At 45.9% G+C, this 22902-nt stretch overlaps 1 protein-coding gene across 10 annotated transcripts in view; it reads right to left on the bottom strand.

Moving 5' to 3' along the window:
- Positions 1 to 22902, bottom strand: part of CEP112 (centrosomal protein 112) — a 320619-nt gene that overhangs the window by 65397 nt on the left and 232320 nt on the right. For 9 of the 10 annotated variants that reach the window (XM_024981122.2, XM_059878648.1, XM_059878651.1 and 6 more), the window contains one exon: positions 5347 to 5409. The exons of the other annotated variant lie outside the window; for it this stretch is intronic. In XM_024981122.2, the coding sequence (XP_024836890.1) occupies positions 5347 to 5409 (63 nt within the window). The remainder of the gene's footprint in view (positions 1 to 5346; positions 5410 to 22902) is intronic. 10 annotated transcript variants of the gene reach the window in all.

Consider the following 22902-nt stretch of genomic DNA (forward strand, 5'->3'; position numbering starts at 1 on the left):
ATCTGTTTTTTGAATTCTGATTAAATGTTTCCAAGTTGGCATCAATTCAGTTCATTCTTATAGCACTTCCACGAAACAGGGAAGGTTAAATTCTTAGAGTAAATGTCAAAAACTGAGGCACAGAATGATCAGCTCGCAGTCACAGAGCCAGAGGAGCCAGAGATAAGGAGGAGCCAGATTTCCTTGGCCCAACATGAAACCCAAGATGGATATTTCATAATAACTTGGGGCCAAATAGTAAAAATAACTATTTCTATGGCTACTGCAGCGTTTCAACTTGAGTAGACTAGAGCGTGGCAGGAGCGAGAGCTGCGTTCTGTAGCGCGCTCACCGTGCATGTGTGCTTGTTTCTGTGCCAATTCATCACACGTTGATTTGTGCATCCCTCACCATGATTACACGAGGCACTGTTAAAGCACAAAGTAATTTCGTGTCTTTACGAATTACTAAGATTTAGATTTGCTTCTAACTGACCAAGACTGAAGATTAAAAAAAAAAATTGGGGAGCTCTTCAAATGACCACAAGGACATGAGATGTGGGTTTCTTCCTTTTAGAAGATTTATGACATGCATTCATCAAAAAGAAGTTACTGCATGTTTTGGAAGGAACAACGGGTGAAGGGCAGGATGTTCTGAAGGAAACACGCTTGCTTTTGTTAGAAAAGGAAACCTTACATTCTTTGCGGGAATAATGAGATGCCTCTGGGAGAAATAATGAAATTATCTTTGGAAAGTTGCATTTTAAAACTTATGATGATTCAGGAAGAGTTTCAAAACACTTTAGGTAAAATGCCTCACAATGAAATTGAGAGGCTGACAGATGTGATCGATTTAGAGAGGTGACCGAAATGTGGATAACTTAGAAGCAGTTTTAGGTTTACTCTGAGACTGAGAAGTAATCACGCTAACTAGTTAAGCAGGTCTCGGCTGTAGCCCTCGCCTGTGAGAGAGTATCTTCTCTTCGGTGCACATTACTGGCACTTGATAGATACTGAAGTCGTGGAACTATGATCCACGATTATACTATGATTATAATATAATCAGTGATATAATACCTCAGTGATTACATTGAGATAATCTAGTCTTTTCATAGGGTTTCACAGGGCTTCCCACGAGGCTCAGTGGTAAAGAATCCACCTGCTAATGCAGGACACACAGGTTTGATTCTTGGGTTGGGAAGATCCCCTGGAGGAGGAAATGGCAACCCACTCCAGGATTCTTGCCTGGAAAATTCCATGGACAGAGGAGCCTGGAGAGCTACAGTCTATGGGGCCATAAAGAGTTGGACATGACTGAGCTCGCACACACAGTCTTTTCATAGAATGATAATTCAAAAAGTTTCTCAGAAAAACAAAAACGGACACACACAATCATAATCAAACCCTCCTGGTTTTGATTTAATCATATTAAAAATCATAGAACAAAATGCTATAACTCAACTAAACGTCTACCCCGTGTTAGCTTTAGAGGAAGTGGGTTAGAACGTTTCCACGTGGATATTGAAAATTAGTATATGGGGACGCAAAAGGAAAGCTATATGGAGCTAATGCTGGGAACAACCTAACCACTGAGAGCTATGATACACTCTGCATAAACGTCAGTGGTCTTACCAGGTCTCAAAAATAACAGGATTCTAAATAGAGAGTAGGCTTTCATTTTTAACTCTTGTTTTTCAGATCATAGTATAGTCAAGATTTTCATAAAACTCTTCTTTAAAGTACAATGTCCTTGGCAGGGTTTGGCAAACACTGAAGAAAAGATCCTAGGAGTCAGAGGGGTGCACGTGCCCTCCGGGTGGCTGGGCAGGGAGGGAAGACCGGGGCACGGGCAGGGGGCTGCGCCTGGGCTCCGCTCTGCACCAGCGGGGGCGTGGGGGGCCGTGGGTGGGCTCCACCAGCACTTCTCCACACTGTCTACATTCCTGTAAGACGGCAAGATTTCCCTTTGAAAAATGGCCACCAGGTAAGTCAGTTGAGTGGGGAAGACCACATGAAAGATGAAAAGGCAAAGTTAATATTAAGATAAAAAAGAACAAACATGTGGTTCTGATGGGAACTCCCAGGAATGTGCCCAGGGAGGGTGCCAGCGTCCCCATCGGGGGGACACTGAGCATCCTGGGGGGAGTCGGGGGGCACCGTCCCGGGTCCCCAAGGGTGCAGGGGCCACGAGCCACGAGGTCCTACAGCTTGATAAAATCTTAAGGATGAAGTAAGTTCCTTCAAGGGAGGAAAATATTTAAAATATTTTCCAAATTTAACCTGATGCTCCCCTAGGTACCATGCATTCATTACTAATGCGTTCACCTTTTTTTTTTTTTTTGAGAGAAGGATTTTTTAAAAAATCTGATAAACAGTTAAGCAGCTTTGCTTTCGGCAGTCCCCTCAGCTGAGATACGAGCTAGAGATTCCAGCAAACTATCTCGGGAAAACAGTGAAAGTCAGCCCGCAGTTCCGTCTCACAGTGTTTATTTTTAAATCATCTGCTGCTTTGAACTGACTGGGTTGTGGGCCAGCGCTTCTCGAGCGCCAGTTCGCAGATGGAAACATGCGCGCGCGCTCACACGCACGTCAGCTTTACGCTGCGGGGCACGCACAGCGCCGTGCGGTCAGCCCAGCCCGCCTCCCAGGGAAGGTCGGGCCTGCGGTGGGGGCCCTCTCTCTGGGGGTCGCCCTGCCCTTCACTTACGGATGTGACCGCGGGCACAGCTGATTTCTGCTCCCTGCCTCCTGCTCGTCCCTACTGAGGGAAATGGTCAGCACCCCACTGCCTCTCCAGATTTTGGAGGGAGGTTTCATCAATTCTTGAGCACCCCAAAATAAATTTAAAATACCCAATTTCTTGCTCCTTCCATTCTTTTCCATCCTCCGCCCCCTTCTCTCCTGTCTCTCAAGCTCCGGTGAGAACTCACAGGGTGAAGGCCTTCGCTGGGTTCCAGGCCCTCCCTGCGCCCAGCGGCTCTGAGGTCACCGCTGCCCCTTGTTTCACAAGTGAGCGCAGGGAACTCGGGAGGCGGCAGGAAACGGGCTCGCGGTGGCCCAAGTGGTAGGGCAGGCATTCAGAAGGCTCAGCCGTGCTTCCACGCCACTCAGGTTCCATCTGTTTTACCGAGGACCAGTCAGGCTCCTTCACACCTTTCCTGAGATAAACGTCAACACCCTGCTCATCCTGGCATTCCCATCAGCGGTCTCGCTTCTCACCCGCAGCTGCCTCCTGCCTCCCCATTTAGCATAAAGCACTGCAAGCAGGATGTGAGGGGATGCCAGCTCGGGTGTTTTCATGTTCTAGTTTAGCACTCGGAGTAATAAGATTTCTTTTGACTAGAACAACCTTTCTCACTGGATTAAAAAGAACATTTCCCTGTTTGCTTTCTTGGGAGAAGGGCAATCAAGAATTGCCTTCAGCTTTCAGATAAACACATCAGTCTCCACTCAGACAAAGACTTCTTGCTTTCCCGATAGGATGGGACTATATATCACATTTTACCAATAACTGCAGAACCTAAGAAATTTCATAGTTATTCGGCAGAGTTTTGCCATATTAAAAATGTGAGGGTTGGGTCAGATGGGTGGTGTCAGGTTAAGAGTTTCTGTTTCAGCTGGAAGACAGGCTGGCTGCTGGCTTAGTCACCTGCTAACCTGTGTGACCTCGCCTCTCTGAGTCTGTTTTCTCCAGTGAAAAATGGGGCCAGGAGTAGTCTCTAAGCCAAGTTCCTGTGAACGAGGACTGAATGCGCCACTGGGACTGCTGCTGCTGTCGTTCAGCTGCTCAGTCGTGTCCGACTCTCAGCGACCCCTTGGACTCTAGCCCGCCAGGCTCCTCTGTCCATGGGATTTCACAGGCAAGAATCCTGGAGTGGGTCGCCATTTCCTCCGCCAGTCAATATGATCAGAGACCCAAAAATTTCTTAAGTTTTATTATTACTTTGCTGTGGTGTTGCCAGTAACACCACTGTTTGGTGACCTGTAGAAAGGCACAAACATTTCAGCTGACCGCCACATCTCACTGCACTCATGGCGAAAATACTAAGAAAAGCTGATTTAAAAAGTCATTAGATATGATGTCTATAAAATGAAATGGCTTAATCTCGCCATCAGTAAGATGAAAAGCAGCATTTGTTTATTCCAGAATGACTCACACAGCTAAGGAATGCTTGGAATCTCCTGGGTGATACCAAAGGAGATCTTTATAACAACTTGTGCAGAAAACCTTCTACTAAAACGACTGCAGTAACAACACACAGCAAGGAGCGTTTGCTGGGGCGCGGGCTTGTAAATTTTCTTCCCCCCAAAAGGAGTCAACAGTGGAGCTGCTAATTTAACTTGGTGAACTTGCCATTTTGAATCTTGTTAACCAGCCTTTTGCTGTTGCTGTTCAGCCACTCAGTTGTGTCTGACTCTTCACAAGCCCATGGACTGCAGCACAGAAGGCCTCCTGGTCCCTCACCAGGAGGGATCAAATTGTCCAAATTCATGTCCATTGAGGGGCTTCCCTGGTAGCTCAGACAGTAAAGAATCTGCATGCAATGTGGAAGACCTGGGTTTGATCCTTGGATTGGGAAGATCTCCTGGAGGAGGGCATGGCAACCCACTCCAGTATTCTTGCCTGGAGAATCCCATGGACAGAGGGGGCCTGGTGGGCTGCAGTCCATGGGGTTGCCAAGAGCTGGACACAACTGAGTGACTAAGTACAGCAAGTGTCCATTGAGTCAGTGATGCCATTCAACCATCTCATCCTCTGACACCCTCTTCTCCTCCTGCCCTCAGTCTTTCCCAGCATCAGGGTCTTTTCCAATGAGTCAGTTCTTCACTTCAGAAGACAAAAATATTAGAGCTTCAGCATCAGTCCTTTCAATCAATATTGAGGACTGGTTTCTTTTAGGACTGACTGGTTTGATCTCCATGCTGTCCAAGGGACTCTCACGAGTCTTCTCTGGCACTACAGTTTGAAATCAGCATTTAGGTGAAGAAACATGGAACACTGCAGAAGAGCTAGATGACATCACGAGCGTTTCTATCACAAGTGCAGGCGTGTATCTCCTGCCCTTGTGAAACGTGGTTCGGCCGGGGCTTGTCCAAGTGCACAGGCTGGTTTTACAACACCTGAGCACACAGGTGCCACGACTTGGCTGTGTGTGTTGGTTCAAATGGTTCGATTTGCCTGATTTTTAAAAATTGAGACTGAAATATTAAAAACCTATTTTATCTATACACATACTTATCAAAACATGGTACTCATCCATAAAAAGACTGAAAAGAAGTGCGTTGAGCTGTGAAGCACAAACCCCTTTATGCTGAGGTTTCTTTCTTGTTTGCTTTGGTTTTGCTCTGTTTTGTTTAACGTTCTTACCTGAGAAGACTTGGCCAGCTTCTGGGTGTATTCCTTCTCAATCTGCTTCAGCCTGCTGTTGGCCTGAAAAACACACGGACAGGAGCACACACACGAACACACACAGTGACCTGTCAGCGTGGCGTCTCTGCACACGCCCGTCACCAGGCGCTGGGCCGGCCGCCAGCCGCAACGCCCTTCTGGGGCAGCCAGAAAACCACAGGCCTTGCCTTTGATCTAATGCCAACTATTCATCACTTAAAAAGCAAAAGAGAAAAAAAAGATCTCTCCTGCCAATTATTAGGCAAACACAGACTTCTGTGGAAAGAGAAAGGGAGAAGGAGAGACAGAAATAGATCCAACAGAAGTGTGCCGGCTCAGAGGTGCAGGGGGAGAGACAGGAAAGAGCAGGAAGAGGAAACCAGGGGAGAGGGGTGGCGAGGAGGAGGGGAGGTAAATTTAATGCCCTTTCCCTTAGTTTAGAGATAAAAGAACTAGACGCTCCTGACCGAGGTGGAGGGGAGGCCCAGAGGCGCTGAGCTGAGATCTGAGCCCCTCCTGCCCTCCTTCCCTGGAGTGACAAGTGCACCTAAATCGCAGCGTGCTTGTGCCCGGGAAGTGGGGTGGCCTTCCCAGAACCAGCCCACACCCCGAGAGCCGCGTTCTCTCCTTTGCTCTCAAGCTCCGGGCCTGTGTGTGAGCTGCTTTGCTGTCTCTGGGAGCCTTGCATCTCCATTTTATCCTCCGAGCCGGGGGGACGTCGTGGTGAAGCCTCCGGCCTCCCCTCCCATGCACTGTGCAGGCAGCACACTGGCCCTGTCGGTCTGGGCTTGTGGCCCTCATTCTAGAACAGGTTTTGGTCATGACTGTCTCCTTTTTCCCCAACCCTCCCTCCCTCTGTCTCCTCTCTCCGACCGCCTGCCTTTCAGCTCTGAGGACTACACCTCTCAGGTTTATCGTCTCTTTTTCTCATCGTTTCTATTCTCTATTACCCTGTCTTTTTGATATTAATATTTTGTACGGATTTCTCAACTGTGGATTTAAAAAAAATTCTGCCATGCAATTATATTTCCAAGAGCTCTGTTGTTGCTCTCTGAACAGCACCATCACGCCCCCTTTGATAAGGGCTGAGGAAGCTGAGGTGCAGCGAGGTTCAGTAACCCGCCGCAGCAGCACTCACAGGGCATGAGGGAGCCGACCCACAGGGGAGCAGGCCCCGCGCCGGCTGGAGCGCTGGCCCAGGGCCTCTCAGGGTCCCACTGCTCCCCGGGGGTTAATTTCATATATACCCGGACACGTCTGTGTGTCCAAGCACACACACATGCTCTGCTCTCTAGAGCATCTCTGTTTTTTCTTAGTTCCCTCTATTTCCTTGCTGAGCCTGCCCGTTTTGGTCTGTTTTTCACCTTAGAAATTGCTTTGCATTTTGGGTGACCTTTGGCATTCATTCTTATTTAAAGCGTGGCCCTCTAGAACCGGCAGGCCTGGGGATGGCTGCGCGCTGGCTCCCGGGCTCTCCCAGCCATCGTCTGACTGCCCAGCGCTGTGCCCTCGGGTTTACCGCCTGGAGGTGCACACCTGGTGACCAAGGTTTTCAGAAGGGCGTCTAGATGTTCAGGATATGGATTCTTGTACAATTCCATTTTAATTTTAGCCCTGGGTCTCCTCTCTCATTCCACCTCTCCAGGGAACAAACCATCTCCAAGTGGTGGTGTTTGGAGTGAGGCTCAGACGGTAAAGAATCTGCCTGCAATGCAGGAGACACAGGTTCGATCCCTGGGTCGGGAAGATCCCTTAGAGGAGGGCATGGCAACTCACTCCAGTATTCTGGCCTGGAGAATCCCATGGACAGAGGAGCCTGGCGAGCCACAGTCCGTGGGGTCGCACAGAGTCAGACAGGCTGAGACAGATAGACAGACACACACACATACAGCATCGTTTGGGGGTCACTGGGTTGCAGGGTGGGGCTCTGGAGCCAGGATCCGCCAGTAAGAAGAGGCCCCACCAGCCCCGCATGCAGTCGCGCAGTCACAGTGAGAAGGCGCGTGTGTAGGGGTGGGGCGGGAAGGGGGTCCTGCCGGCACCCACCGAGGACTCATGCCCCCCAGCCGCTGGGGGGACATTTCTGCTCCTGACAAGGCGCCCATGTGGGTCTGTTACAGGACCCAAGCTGACTACGCAGCCCTGTGCTTCATGACAAGCTCCCCAGCTCCCTCGAGGCCCTCCCACCTGGAGCCCCAAGAGGGGCCGGGCCTGACTTCGGCTGCTCTCCCAGGGACTCAGAGTCCCTGCGGCTCCGTGACTGATAAACCACTCTGGAGGAAACCCAGGCTGTGGAGAAACTCACAAGGTGCATCTGTCTCAGCCAGTACTTTTTAATTTAAAGATGCTTTCATCAATACTTTCAGAGTGTCAAGGTGGGCATGAGGGGGACTGGTGGTCCAGATGTGAGCTGAGTGGGCCCAGTGCCCCGTGGAGCCCAGGAGATGAGGGGATGGCAGGAGCTGGGGCGAGGGGTCCAGACTCTGCTACCGAACAACAGAGAGATGGGCTGGAGGTTGCAGGGCAAGTGTGGAAAGAAAGGGCAGTTGCTCGTTTGTTTTTCATAGGAGGACAGCACAGCTGTGTGTAGGAAGACGGAGAGGCCTGACTGTGGAGGGGGCGGAACTGGGGGGCTAAGCTTTAGCGGAGCCGTGTCCTCGAGTGAAGGACAGGGTGGGCAGTGAGGTCCGTCATCCCTGGTTCGGGGTGCAGAAGGAGAGGTTCACGGGGACCTCTGCAGGGCCGGCAGAGGAGGCTCTGGGAGAGCCCAGGTGTGCAGGCAGGTGTCAGCAGTCACCAGGGAAACCAGGCAGAGAAGAGGCAGAGGGTCAGTCTGAGCCCCGGGATCCAGGAAGCATCCCGGCCACTGACAATCGACAATGCTGGCTTTAAAATGAGGCCAGCTGGTGAGACATGAACACCTCCAGGACTTGCCAGAGCCACAGGGAGCAGAATCAATACTCTGGGGAATAATGAGACCAACTGAAGAAATAAAATGAACATATCCCCCTCCAAGGCCTTTACTGTTTGAGCCTAAATCACAGCTACCTGGATTTCTGAACTCCTCTTGCTGCTGCTGCTAAGTCGCTTCAGTTGTGTCCGACTCTGTGCAACCCCATAGATGGCAGCCCACCAGGCTCCCCTGTCCCTGGGATTCTCCAGGCAAGAACACTGGAGTGGGTTGCCATTTCCTCCAATGCATGAAAGTGGAAAGTGAAAGTGAAGTCGCTCAGTCGTGTCTGACTCTTAGTGACCCCATGGACTGCAGCCTACCAGGCTCCTCCGTCCATGGGATTTTCCAGGCAAGAGTACTGGAGTGGGGTGCCACTGCCTTCTCTGGAACTCCTCTTAAGTAAGTCTAAAAAGCTCTAGTTTAGCACTGTTGAAATTCTACAGCTCAGTTACGATGCAAACTGCCTCCAAAACACTTCAGAATAATTTTATTCTCAGGATGTACTGACTGTCCATTTTATTTCCATACATAAAATTAGGTTAGGGTTAGTTATTTTAATCTTATTTTTATGGCCATGGTTACTATTTAGAAACACGATTTTCCAACAATCATCTGCAGCATGGCCTGAACAGACACAGAATAACAGATGAGAGGAGAGTCCTGAAACGAGAAAGCGGTTTTGCTTTCGCTGCTGTCCTTCGACCTCCTGGCCCCCATGGCCTGGCCTCCTGCCCCTGGGGCTCAGCTCCCTCTGCTCCTCCTGGCTGCTTCCTCGGCTCACTCTTCTCTGCTCGAGAGTCTAATGTGTTCATCCACTTTCTCTGTGATTCCCATCAAACTCTTGGGTTCCAGACCCTTCTGGAAAGGAGCACCAGATAACTTTCACAGAAGTGTTGATGGTTAATCATCTTAATTGCTACCTTTTTTCTGCAGGGTATTTTGTCTTAATTCCAAAAGAGTCCTTCATTCTCCACCCCCTCCCACCCCCCCTTTTTTTTTTCTCATTTCCTATCATTAGTGGTGAAAGTCCAGGCATTCATGATTTCCAAGAACGTGACCTGGGGAGATGAAAATTAGGAGACTCATCTAGAATACTCATATTCGAGGCAAGCCCAGATCTTATATAGAGAAGTTTCTTTAAAAATATAATAACATACATCTTTGAATAATATATTTGCTTTTAGGATTAAAGAGAAAGATGCTTCCCAGAATCTTGAAATGCAGCATAAAGCTCGGTTTACTGTGCAGTGTTTTCTATTCATAAGCTTTGCAGGAATCCACCTGATGCTTCATCAAACACTGTGAGTGTGGTTATGGCTGCTGGTGCCAGATGTTAATATGTAACTGTGTACTGCTCTGCCAACAGCAATATTCAGAGAATTCATAACAAATACTTGTATTTAATATATTTACAGAACTTTCCAACTTGAAAAATCTCTGTGTTGTACCTCAAAATAAAGGTGTAAGTTTGAAAGCATAAATAAAATTCATACTTTACATTTGGCCGGGATAGAGTACCTGGGGCTGTACATAGCCTGCTGTGTAAACAGCCAGGAAACTGGAAGAGATGCAGGAAGCACCGCTGTCAGATGTGATGTGGGAGCAGGAAGCACAGGTCCGTGCCCCTGGGAAGGGTGGGAAACTGGCAAGAGAAGCCCAGCACTCGCCCTGCCTTTGTCCAGGAGGCAGATACTGGATTGAAGGATCAAAGATAAGCAGACAGAAGGAGGAGCAGGAATATGTGTGCAGGAGAGAAGTCAGGCAACAGACTTGGACCCAGAAGTGACAGAGATGGAGGAATTAGTAGACAAAGATTTTAAAATACTAATTAAAAACAGACCCACATATTTAAACAAAAACTTGAACACAGTGAAGAGAGAAACAGAACTAAAAAAGGACTGAACAGCCTGGAGCACAGGAATGTATTCTCTGAAAGGAAAGTTCACTGGTGGGATAACAGGTTTGGCACTACAGAAGATCACTGAATATGAAGAAAAGGCATCTTAAATCCAAATGACCATCAGACAGACAAAAGACTGAACTTAATGACCCGCTGAGACCATGTCACAACAACTAACATATGCGAAACTGTTTACCAGGAGGAGAAGGTTTGGGAAAATATTTAAAGACATAATTGTGGGGAAATTTCCAATGTGAAGAAAACTATAAACCCACAAGTTGAAGAAGATCAATGAACCAGAACAATAAAGAAAGACAATGAAAATCAAATCAGATATACCATAATCAAATTGCAAGAATTGAAATAAAGGTAAAATCCTAAAAACATCCAGAAAAAGGATACAGTAAAAAGAGTAAGGATTTTTCATCTGAAACTATACTAGTCAAAAGATAACATAATGAATCTTTAAAGTGCTGAAAGCAAAAAATTTGTCAATCTAGAATTGCATACTTAGTTAAAGTATCCTTCAAAACTGAAGATGAAATGCAGATAGCTTCAATTAAGATCTTGGAAATTGGTCACATCTTTGACAGACAGCAGAGGAAGTGCTTCCCTGGTGGCTCAACGGTAAAGAATCCGCCTGCAATGCAGAAGACACAGGTTCGATCCCTGGGTCGGAAGATCCCCCGGAGGAGGGCACGGCAGCCCACTCCAGTATTCTTGCCTGGAGAATTCCATGGACAGAGGGGCCTGGAGGACCACAGTTCATGGGGTTGCAAAAAGTTGGACACGACTCACTGATTAAACAACAACAAATATCGGCATGTACTGGGTATTTCTGAAATTATTGTTTCCCCTGTAATTTTTTCCCTAGAATTTCCAGCTCATCTTTATTAGGGAGTGGCCGATGATAAATTTTAACATAAGATTTTTTTGTAAGCTTTTAAACTGAAAATATTTTTTTAACTTTAAACATTTTATTTTATATTGGTCTATAGTTGATTTACAGTGGCATGTTAGTTTCAGGTATGTAGCAAAGGTGTGTACATTATTAATACTTAGCTATATATACATATATCCACTTTTTTCAGATTCTTTTTCTCTATAGGTTATTACAGAGTACTGAGTAGAGTTCCCTATCCAGCAGCACAAGATCACAGGATGCTTTTCTTTTTAAAATTGAAATAGAGTTGACATTTATTGTTAGTTTCCGGTGTCCTGAAGAATGACCTGATGTTTGCATACGTTATGAAATGATCACCATGATGAGTCTAATAACCACCTGTCTCCGTACGGAGTCACTATTGATGAGATCGAGTCCTGCTGTTGCCCCTAGAACATCTGAATCTTACTTGGAGTCCCAGTTAAGTTCTCAGTTTGAGACGATCATTACAAGGAAGGGTACTTTAATTAAAGGCTCCTCCTTCCTTTCCATCATTAAGCGCAAATTCTGACTTGAGAAAACGGCAAACTGGTCTAAACTGCAAAACATCAGCAAATGTCACACTTAGTGATTCAATTTTGATTCATTTCTAGAAAATTCATTTAAGTCATTTTATATTGTTGCTTTACCCAGAACCTTAATCTAGTAAGTAGGAGCCCCAAGTGTTTTGGTTTTTGTCAATGCCTATTTTTTTGGTAAGGAGCTATATTCTCTATTAAAGAAGGAAGAAACTAGACAGTTTTGGAAAAGGGCTGTGATGTCATTATCAATATCACCACTGACTATCCTCAGTAACTACTGATGGATCCATTCTCAGAAAAAATGCCCATATTCCTGAACTTGCCCCATTTCTGAATATGCAAATGAATATTGGATGCATTCTCTACCCAGATTTGATAACTGTGGTCGATACTGTGGACTAAAATGATTGGTCTTCAGGTCTGTGATGGACAACCTAAAGAATAATGGGGGGCAGCTGGCTTTCTGCCCTCCCTGTAATTCAAGAGACTGATTTTCTCACCATTGCAACATACATGCTTACATGGCTAACACCCAGAAATGATCATATAAGATTTACATGAGTTTTCTTCCCATTACTGAATAAGAATGCAAACTGTGAAAAAAGCTTATGAAAATAGTTAAAGAATTAAGATCTAATCATATTTCAAAAGCTCACCCTCAGAGAAGTTCTCTGAAGCACAGGCCACAGAAACTGAAATGCATTTAATACTTGGGCAGAAATATAAACTTTGAGAGAATGAAGGAGAAAAAAAACTTTATTTTGCTCCAGGGAAGAAGCAGCTATTCTCTGATGTGCAAAAAAGAATTTATCATCAAAGACCAAATGTAAATGGGGCCAATTAATTTTTTTAAGATTCTCTACCTTCTATAATATTTTTATGTTTTTGCTGTTATGCTTTATGCCAAAATCTAATGTTGTATGATTTGACAAATGTTAAAGAAAATGACTAGTGTATTTAACAAATTTCAGCATACATAATATACATTTTAAATGTACTTAGTAGATCTATATGTGAGTGGCACAGTCATTGGCATGGCACTTTCAGGAAGCGGGGAGAAGATCTATTTCAAATATGTGACTTCAGACATCAAAACATGTTAAAATGATTCTAATTGAGTTACTGGTCAAGCAATCAATTATTTCAAATAAGCTTTGAATCTAGGAGTTAGATGTCCTGACTTGGCGTACTCATAGATCCCATTAATGTTTTACCTATTTCAGAAAATTTTCTACTTTTTGCCTCACTTGTATAAAGTAATGAATATTAGTAGGGAATTTATAAAATAATGTATTTACAGGAAGTTCCTACATTAGGTTTGCAGAAAGTTCAACATAAAGCAGTAGTCTCAACACTTAACAAATGCTCTAGTCCCTTTCACAGGTAATTTGGAAGTTCAGAAAAGTGCTGAGAAGGCAGTCTTGAGATTTAGTCATTCAGTTCAGTTCAGTTCAGTTCAGTTGCTCAGTCGTGTCCGACTCTTTGCGACCCCATGAATTGCAGCACACCAGGCCTCCCTGTCCATCACCAGCTCCCGGAGTTCACTCAGACTCACGTCCATCAAGTCAGTGATGCCATCCAGCCATCTCATCCTCTGTCGTCCCCTTCTCCTCCTGCCCCCAATCCCTCCCAGCATCAGAGTCTTTTTCAATGAGTCAACTCTTCACATGAGGTGGCCAAAGTATTGGAGTTTCACTTCAGCATCAGTCCTTCCAATGAATATTCAGGACTGATTTCCTTTAGGATGGACTGGTTGGATCTCCTTGCAGTCCAAGGGACTCTCAAGACGCTTCTCCAACACCACAGTTCAAAAGCATCAATTCTTCGGCACTCAGCTTTCTTCACAGTCCAACTCTCACATCCATACATGACCACTGGAAAAACCATAGCCTTGACTAGATGGAACTTTGTTGGCAAAGTAATGTCTCTGCTTTTGAATATGCTATCTAGGTTGGTCATAACTTTCCTTCCAAGGAGTAAGCGTCTTTTAATCTCATGGCTGCAGTCACCATCTGCAGTGATTTTGGAGCCCCCAAAAATAAAGTCTGACACTGTTTCCACTGTTTCCCCATCTATTTGCCATGAAGTGATGGGACCAGATGCCATGATCTTTGTTTTCTGAATGTTGAGTTTTAAGCCAACTTTTTCACTCTCCTCTTTCACCTTCATCAAGAGGCTTTTTAGTTCCTCTTCATTTTCTGCCATAAGGGTGGTGTCATCTGCATATCTGAGGTTATTGATACTCCTCCCGGCAATCTTGATTCCAGCTTGTGCTTTTTCCAGCCCAGCGTTTCTCATGATGTACTCTGCATAGAAGTTAAATAAGCAGGGTGACAGATCTTCATTATTACAAATGCTTAGTGCGTGTGTAGTTTCATGCAGTTTTCCAGGGTTGCCAGTATTGAGAGACTGACCGCACCAATTCACTGAAAATAACATCCGAAACGTTTGGCAACAAGGAGGATGGTGCTAAGGCTCCCGTTTGGTCTGCACACAGAGGTCTTCTTCATCAGCGCAGCTGCTCTGACTGACGAGGCCCACAGCTGCCAAACGGTGCACGGTGGGACATGCTGGTGAACAGCACCGGCTTTGACGTTAAACCAACGTGGGCGGTGTGAGCACAGGCTAATCACCTACCTTCCCTGGCCATGATTTTATAATGTGCACATGAAGTGGACAACAGAGATTAAACTGGACTGAAGTTTAGCCATGCAGGTGTGGTGGACGTTCAGGACAGCGAGTGAGCAGAGGGCGGTGAGTCGGCCCTGCAAGGAGGACCAAGACCAGCTCTTCAGGGAGGAGCAGGAAAACCGCAGGGGAAGGAAGATTGAGCAGGAGGGGAAGCCGGCAGACTGAGGACTCAGGGTGAGTGGCTGAGGGGTGCTGACGGCTGAGGCAGGCTGCGTTCTCCAATGGAGGAAGTGGAAACAAGATAGAGCTGGGCGACCGCTGAGCTTACAGGCTGGCAGTGCCAGGTACGAGAAGAGCAGCTTCCCAAATCAGGCTTTTGTGGGCAACTCTCCTAGTATGTGTGCAAGCGTGCTCAGGTGTGTCTGACACTTTGAGACCCCAGGGACTGTAGCCCACCAGGCTCCTCCGTCCATGGGATTCTCCAGGCAAGAATACTGGAGTGGGCTGCCATGCCCTCCTCCAGGGGATCTCCCCAGACCAGGGATCGAACGTATGTCTCCCGCATTGGCAGGCGGCTTCTTTACCACTGAGCCAACTCTCCTCACTCTTCCTCATTATTCCACTTCAAGTCCATAAAAATAACTACTTGCCTCTGATTCTTTACTAAGGAAGCAATTTTCTTTCTGAATTGTCCCCAAGTCTGGGGCACTCTGTGGCTTTTGATATTGCTAATGACTTTTATTTGTCAACGTTTATAATAATGGACACATACAGGGCACAATATTTTGTGTGTTTATGAAACATGATAAAGAACCCTCCTGAAATGACCACACAACTTAACATCCCGCACTGCAGACACCAGCACGTCCTCCCAGCCCACTGTGTCTCCTCGCTCCTGAGAATCAGCAGCTCTTGGATATTATTTACTGCCTGACTTAGAAAATATTACCTGTGTAAGTACCTCCAACTTATCACTTAGCTTTACTATTTTTTTACCTTTATACAAACAACCACGCTCTACGTAATTTCCCGAAACACACGGTTTCTCACACAACATTGTTCCCAAGGTTCATTCTCGATGTTTCATTTGCAGCTGTGTTTCCTTCATTTTCACGGCTTTAGTCTATTCTAATTCATCTGTTAAGGGGCACTTGAACTTTTCCAGTTTCCTCCTCCATGAGCTGTGCTGGTGTGGACAGTCCAGTGCACGTCTTCTGGTGTGTACTTATGACTTTCTGGGGCACATGCTCACTAGCTGAACTGACAGTTCATAACTCAAATGTTCATCTCTACAGGATGATGCCACCGACATTTTGTATTCTCACCACAGTGTACGCACTCTTTTGTTCCATACTTTCAACCACACTCAGGGCTGTCAATCTCTTATTTTTAATAACAGGTTTCAGTTCAGTCGCTCAGTCGTGTCCGACTCTTTGCGACCCCACGAACTGCAGCACGCCAGGCCTCCCTGTCCATCACCAACTCCCGGAGTCCACCCAAACCCATGTCCATTCAGTCGGTGATGCCATCCAACCATTTCATCTCCTGTCGTCCCGTTCTCCTCCCGCCCTCAATCTTTCCCAGCATCAGGGTCTTTTCAAATGAGTCAGTTCTTCGCATCTGGTGGCCAAAGTATTGGAGTTTCAGCTTCAACAGCTTTAATAAGATATAATTACTTCACATTTCATGAAGTTCACACTTTAATCTGCACAAGTCAGTGTTTCTTAGTGTATTCATACAGCTGTATCTCGATCACCACCGCTAAGTTCCAGGACATTTCCATCACCTCAGAAAGAAACCCCAACACCCACTCACGGTCATATCCTCCCCCGAAGCCACTGGCAGCACTGATTTCTTTCTGTCTTTGGATTTTCCCACCCAGGACACGGCGTGTAAGTGGGGTCTCACCACAGAGGCCTGCCGTGTCTGGCCTGTTTGTCTTAGCGTGCTTTTGTCGTGGCGTGCACCAGGCACACAGTGTTCCGTCGTGTGGATGCACCACACTTGTTTGTCTCCTTGCCAGCTGATGAACATTGGATTTTCAATGTTACTGGTGTACAGCTGCTCATTAACTCTCAGTACCTTTCAATCTCTTCTGGATCTCCAGCCCTAGTCCTCAATTCCTCTCTTATGTATGTGTGCCTTCTCCTTATTTTTCCAATTAGTCTTTCAGAAAGTCTGTGTTTTCTAGTCTTCCGAAAGGATCTAATTTTGATTTTACTGCACTACAACAAACTCTGGAAAATTCTTAAAGAGATGGGAATACCAGACCCCTTATCTGCCTCTTGAGAAATCTGTATGCAGGTCAGGAAGCAACAGTTAGAACTGGACATGGAAAAACAGACTGGTTCCTAATAGGAAAAGGAGTACGTCAAGGCTGTATATTGGCACCCTGCTTATTTAACTTCTATGCAGAGTACCTCATGAGAAATGCTGGGCTGGATGAAGCAAAAGCTGGAATCAAGATTGCCGGGAGAAATATCAATAACTTCAGATATGTAGATGATGCCACCCTTACAGCAGAAAGTGAAGAACTAAAGAGCCTCTTGATTAAAGTGAAAGACGAGACTGAAAAAGTTGGCTTAAAACTCAACATTCAGAAAACTAAGATCATGGCATCTGGTCCCATCACTTCATGGAAAATAGATGGGCAAAGAGTGGAAACAGTGACAGACTTTATTTTTTTGGGCTCCAAAATCACTGCAGATGGTGATTGCAGCCATGAAATTAAAAGACACTTGCTCCTTGGAAGGAAAGTTATGACCAACCTAGACAGCATATTAAAAAGTAGAGACATGACTTTGCCGACAAAGGTCCATCTAGTCAAAGCTATGGTTTTTCCAGTAGTCATCTATGGATGTGAGAGTTGGACTATGAAGAAAGCTGAGCGCCGAAGAATTGATGCTTTTGAACTGTGGTGTTGGAGAAGACTCTTGAGAGTCCCTTGGACTGCAAGGAGATCCAACCAGTCCATCCTAAAGGAAATCAGTCCTGAATATTCACTGGAAGGACTGATGCTGAAGTGAAACTCCAATACTTTGGCCACCTGATGAGAAGAACTAACTCACTGGAAAAGACCTTGATGCTGGGAAAGATTGAAGGCAGGAAGAGGGGATGACAGAGGATGAGATGGTTGGATGGACTCGATGGACGTGAGTTTGAGTAAACTCCAGGAGTTGGTGATGGACAGGGAGGCCTGGCATGCTGTGGTCCGTGGGGTTGCAGAGAGTCAGACACGACTGAACAACTGAACTGAACTGACTCACTTTTACTAAACTGTCTGCCTCCCTTGGCATCCACAACACTATCACGTTTTGATTCTTCAGGCGCCTCTCTGGTAACTGCTTACTGGTCTCTGCTGATTTTAAATGATAACTGCCCCATGCCATCTGCTCTTCCCTAGCTAAGCCCTCTTTTTAAAAGTCCATTCTTAGAGCTTTAAGTCCCCTTTTTGTTGGGGTGAGTTCCTACTCTCTCTTTCTACTGCTCTGTCCCTTGTACCCACATCCAGACTCAGTCCAGCCACAAGGTAGCCCCCTCTATGAGCTGTCTCATGGGCACTGAACCAACGTCCCAGCTAACCTCGGTCATTATCACCTTCCCTGAGTCAGCTCCTCCTCAGCTTGTTAACCGCTCCATCACTGAGTCCCCCAAATCAGAAACCCAAGAGTTTCCCATAATCCTCTTCTCTCACCCTTGACTGTCTTACCGATTTTCACCTCCAGATCTTTACCTTTCCTCCCCTGGATTTTACACCAGCCTGTTCACTGGTCTCTCCCCTTTCTTTTTCTGTCTGACCTACATGCACCTCCTGATGTTCTACATGAACCGCAGGGATGATCCCAACGCCCAGCCACTCTGCAGGCTTAACTTCTCCAGTCTCCGCTCCTGCGATTTCTTGCATAGAAGCTGTAGTAAACATACAGCTCAGGCCATTCTCTGAAAACTGTATTTGCTTTGGGCTTTTCACAGTGATGGTCTAAAACAGTGGTTCCAACGTGGGCACCTTGGGCTTACGAAGCATCACGATGCTATCAGAGGACACAGGAAAAAGCCTGAGAAGTTCTCGGGGCCCAAAGATAGAATCTATAGAACAACAGAACACTTTCTGTGGAAGCCCCCACCCTACCCCCATTACAGAGGATGAGTTCTTCAAACTGTTCAGTTTTCCCCAGCAAGGCCTCTGCAGTGTCACCACCAAGCTGCCCATCTTAGCCTGACCCCCTACCCTGGGGACCACCCGATGCACTCGCTCACCAACTGGCCTTTTCTTTCTTTTCAGACCAAAATCAGCATTGTGGGCCGTCATATCTGTATCCCACCCACACGTTACCCTGACCCCGTTTGGAATGGGGAGGTCTGAATCCTTGTATCAGTTTCAGGGTGTGATCTGTCTACATCTACTGTCAGACTGATTTATTATTCAGTTCAGTTCAGTCGCTCAGTCGTGTCCGACTCTTTGCGACCCCATGAATTGCAGCACGCCAGGCCTCCCTGTCCATCACCAACGCCCGGAGTTCACTCAGACTCACGTCCATAGAGTCAGTGATGCCATCCAGCCATCTCATCCTCTGTCGTCCCCTTCTCCTCCTGCCCCCAATCCCTCCCAGCATCAGAGTCTTTTCCAATGAGTCAACTCTTCGCATGAGGTGGCCAAAGTACTGGAGTTTCAGCTTCAGCATCATTCCCTCCAAAGAAATCCCAGGGCTGATCTCCTTTAGAATGGACTGGTTGGATTTCCTTGCAGTCCAAGGGACTCTCAAGAGTCTTCTCCAACACCACAGTTCAAAACCATCAATTCTTCAGCTCTCAGCTTTATTATTGTACTAGTGTAAATCTAGATTTCACTAGAGAAAAACACATCAATAAAAGGATAACAAGAGGAAACAAAATAAGAAATCAAAATCGTGACAAATAATTTTGCAAAGCTTAAATGTCTGTGAATAATCTACAGCATTGAGAAGTACTTCCTCAAAAAGGGTTACAATGAAGGAATAGATTAGGAGAAATGATATCAGTGTGAAAGAAAAAGATATTATTTGAAGTCAGAACCACCAGGAGCTTAGGACCTAGGAATCTGCATTAAAAGCTCTCCTGTTGCTTCTGATAATCAGTGCACTTGGGAACCACTGTTCTGGCTAAGTGAGGATGTGACTGAGGGCTCCTTCTTAAATAAAAGCACCAGGACCATAACTTATAGAAAGCACACAGTTTGTGCTCACCATGTTCCATCTCGTTTCTACTGTGATTTTTTTTTTTTTCCGGTAAAAAGAACCCAATAAGTTGAGATTGGCTGTTTCAAATGAATGAATAGCATCAACTTTGATAACCTGAAAGGGTTTCTATGGTAACACAGAACAAAGGTAATAACCACCAAGGTCTAAATAATCAACGTTGCTTAGCGATCTTAAGCTGGCTTACTTTGAATGGTTTTAAACGCAGCAAAAAGCAAAACGGTCAGTTCCGAGGAGTCAGGCAATATTACTACTCGAGTATATAACTAATTATGTGCTAACCCCAAACAAATATAAACTGGAATCTATGGTTTTCTCATGGAAGCAATTAAAATACATAAATATAATTTACACTGAGTCCACCACTCTGGCATGTAATTATCTATCTAATTCAAACCACGAAGCTAGGTGTTAGAATTTAACGTCCCTGAACTAAATACAAATATGGAAAGTCATTTTGGGATTTGATCCTGATTCATTTTCAACCCAATATCCACAAATTCATTTTAAATGCACACGAGAACTGCAACAGCTTCACCTAAATCAGTTTTCTACAAGTTAAACATCCCTCCTACACTCAGATGTGATTGTGGAACGACTTTGATCTTTATTCCCAAATTTATTGCTCCGTGTAATCCATGACAAAATGTAATGTGATTTACTGTATCTCTATATGACAGCCCAGCAGCTGACAGAACTTAGTAATTTAGCATAAGAAACAAACCTTCTGGCACCGAAGCACACAAACCATAATGGGGGCTCTTTCGTGTCAGTTTACAGTGCAGCCTACACAAGCCGACGCTAAGAACTTCAGAACGATCCTCTTTTGTGTGCGTTTAATGAAGGTGCTTTTCTGCCTTAAACGTGCCGTGTAGCTGCATGCAAAAAATTGTGGAACATTTTGCTTTTGTTCTCATTAAAACAATGAGGGACCAGTCGCATGCGAATGTTCTTTTCTCAAAGAAAACGACTCAGTTTCTTCATTTAATTTGAAGCACATGAAGAAACATCAACATGGGAATCTATAAACCAAATTTATATTTGGTTATCCGACTCCCAGCAACCCCATGGACCGCAGCCGACCAGGCTCCCCCGTCCATGGGATTTTCCAGGCAAGAGTACTGGAGTGGGGTGCCATTGCCTTCTCCAATTATATACAAAAAGGATAGATTATATAATTGGGCACCATATACAATATAGAAAAAGAATAGGTTAGATAATCAGGCACTATACAAGGCAGTCAAAACCTGTCTTGAGAACTGAAGTTTCTCTGAAACTCTCTTTGAACTCGGGTCTGCATTCAGGGCCGGAAATGTCAGACCAGATGGTCCTCAAGTCTCTTTCAACTCCGAATCTCCAGGATCCATTTGACTGCTTTTCAGAGGGTCATGGTGGCTCTGACGGTGGGGGCCATGATGGGTCTGGGGGTCTCACGCTCCTGAACATGGTGGCCAAGAGTGGGGGATGCTCCCAGATCACTTGTCCAGCCCCCGGCGATGACAAGTTGGTGTCTGAATATGAAGCCTGGCCGCGAGGTCTGGCCGGGCTTCCAAAGCAGGGGTCTCTGGAGTCTCACTCGTTCTCTAGCGCTGGGGTTCTCAACAGAACACCCACCTTACCCCTACCCCGTGGGTCTTCAGGCATTTATCAACCTACGACCCAATCAAGGAGAAGCCACTTTTCGTCGCCTCTCCAGGTATTTGGTTATAAAAGACAAGTTATATACGCTTTAGTTGTTTAGTTGTGTCCGACTCTTTGTGACCCCATAGACTGTAGCCCACCAGGCTCCTTCCATGGAATTCTCCAGGCAAGAATACTGGAGTGAATTGCCATTTCCGTCTCCAGGGCATCTTCCCCACTCAGGGATTGAACCTGGGTCTCCTGCATTGCAGGCGGATTCTTTACCAAGTGAGACACCAGAGAAACCCAAGTTATAGCTTCATCACTTCAATTCAGACCTTTGACACCCAGTGTCTTCTTACAGGTATTTGAATGAAAGATTTTCATCGAGGTGAATTACCGCTGGGACATCCAAGACACCATCCACGTGCTGCCGCCAACTGGCTGAACCCACCACAGGTCACAGTCTGAGCTCCTGCTCTGCAAGTGAGGAAACACGTCGCCGGAGCCCCCCTACCCGGGGGGCGGGGTTATCAGATGTGCAGACAGAACCACAGCAGAATCAGGTTCGAGGCATGTTTTCTGTTACCCTGTGTTGTATCCTTTCTTCCATCTCCTTCAGGTCCGCACATTACCTTGCTCACATTCTAAACCAGCATCTTGCTGTGCTCAGCACCTATCATTTGTCACACACACTCATCTCTAGTTCTGTAATCTCACAACAGAACTTGGAAAAACTCCAAGAATTCCTACTGTCTCTTGTTTGGAAAGATTATAGTTAATTGCTTCAGAGTCCAAAGCTATGAAAATCCTTTAAGTGCTTTTCTGATGAACTGTATGATTGGTTTTCAATTCACTCCAAATAAAGAACAAATGAAACATATGCACATGTGCCGTGAGCCGGGCTTTGTTCTGAAGTGCGTCAGTGGACTCTTATAACGGCCACGAGCCTTCTGAATGTTTAAGTACAAAAAAATCAAAAGATGTGAACTAAATAATTTACTAGCCAAAACAGGCAGAAACTAAATTTTAAAATTTCCCTGACTGGTCAGAGGTATAATACAAATGTTTTAACCCAAAATATACTCAAAAGCTATTCCCCTCCACTTGATTTACAAAGTTTAAATATATTTGGTATTTAAATATATACAAAAATAAATTTGGTATTTAACTCTGCAGTGTTCTTCTCTTCTATTTTGAAGTGAAAGAGTAAAAAAAAAAGAAATGTTTTCTTTGCACAACCTCCTAAAAAATGTTTTCTCTTTTTTTCTACATTTGACATGGACTCTGCAGCTGCCAACAGGAGAGCTTCAGGAATATCCACCAAGAAGAAGCGCCACACCCTTTACGGCTTGGACCAAAGCTCCTAGCCCTCCCCGTAATTCACCTCTCCTCCTCTCCCAGGTAGGCACCATCCCTGGCTGCATCCACTGTCCTGCTTGTCTTCCACTCAACTCTGACATCAGACCCAAACACCCAGGGTTTGGCCAAATCCAGGTGTCTCAGGTCAAGGAATGTGGATTTTATTCTGGGTGCGGTGGGATCCCTAAGAGGCTCAGGAACAGGCAGTGAGATGAACAGCTGTCACGGGGGAGATGAGCCCCCAGGACCACTGGAAGGAACCGGAAGAGCAGAGCAGGAAGCTGAGCGACAGTCAGGACTTTTGTTTCCAGTCCTGATGTAGCTACGAGTGGCGAGGACACAGAGGAAGTGGGGGGGTTATCCCAGCCTCG

Source organism: Bos taurus, chromosome 19 (genome assembly GCF_002263795.3).
Source record: "Bos taurus isolate L1 Dominette 01449 registration number 42190680 breed Hereford chromosome 19, ARS-UCD2.0, whole genome shotgun sequence".
NCBI classification, from domain to species: domain Eukaryota; kingdom Metazoa; phylum Chordata; class Mammalia; order Artiodactyla; family Bovidae; genus Bos; species Bos taurus.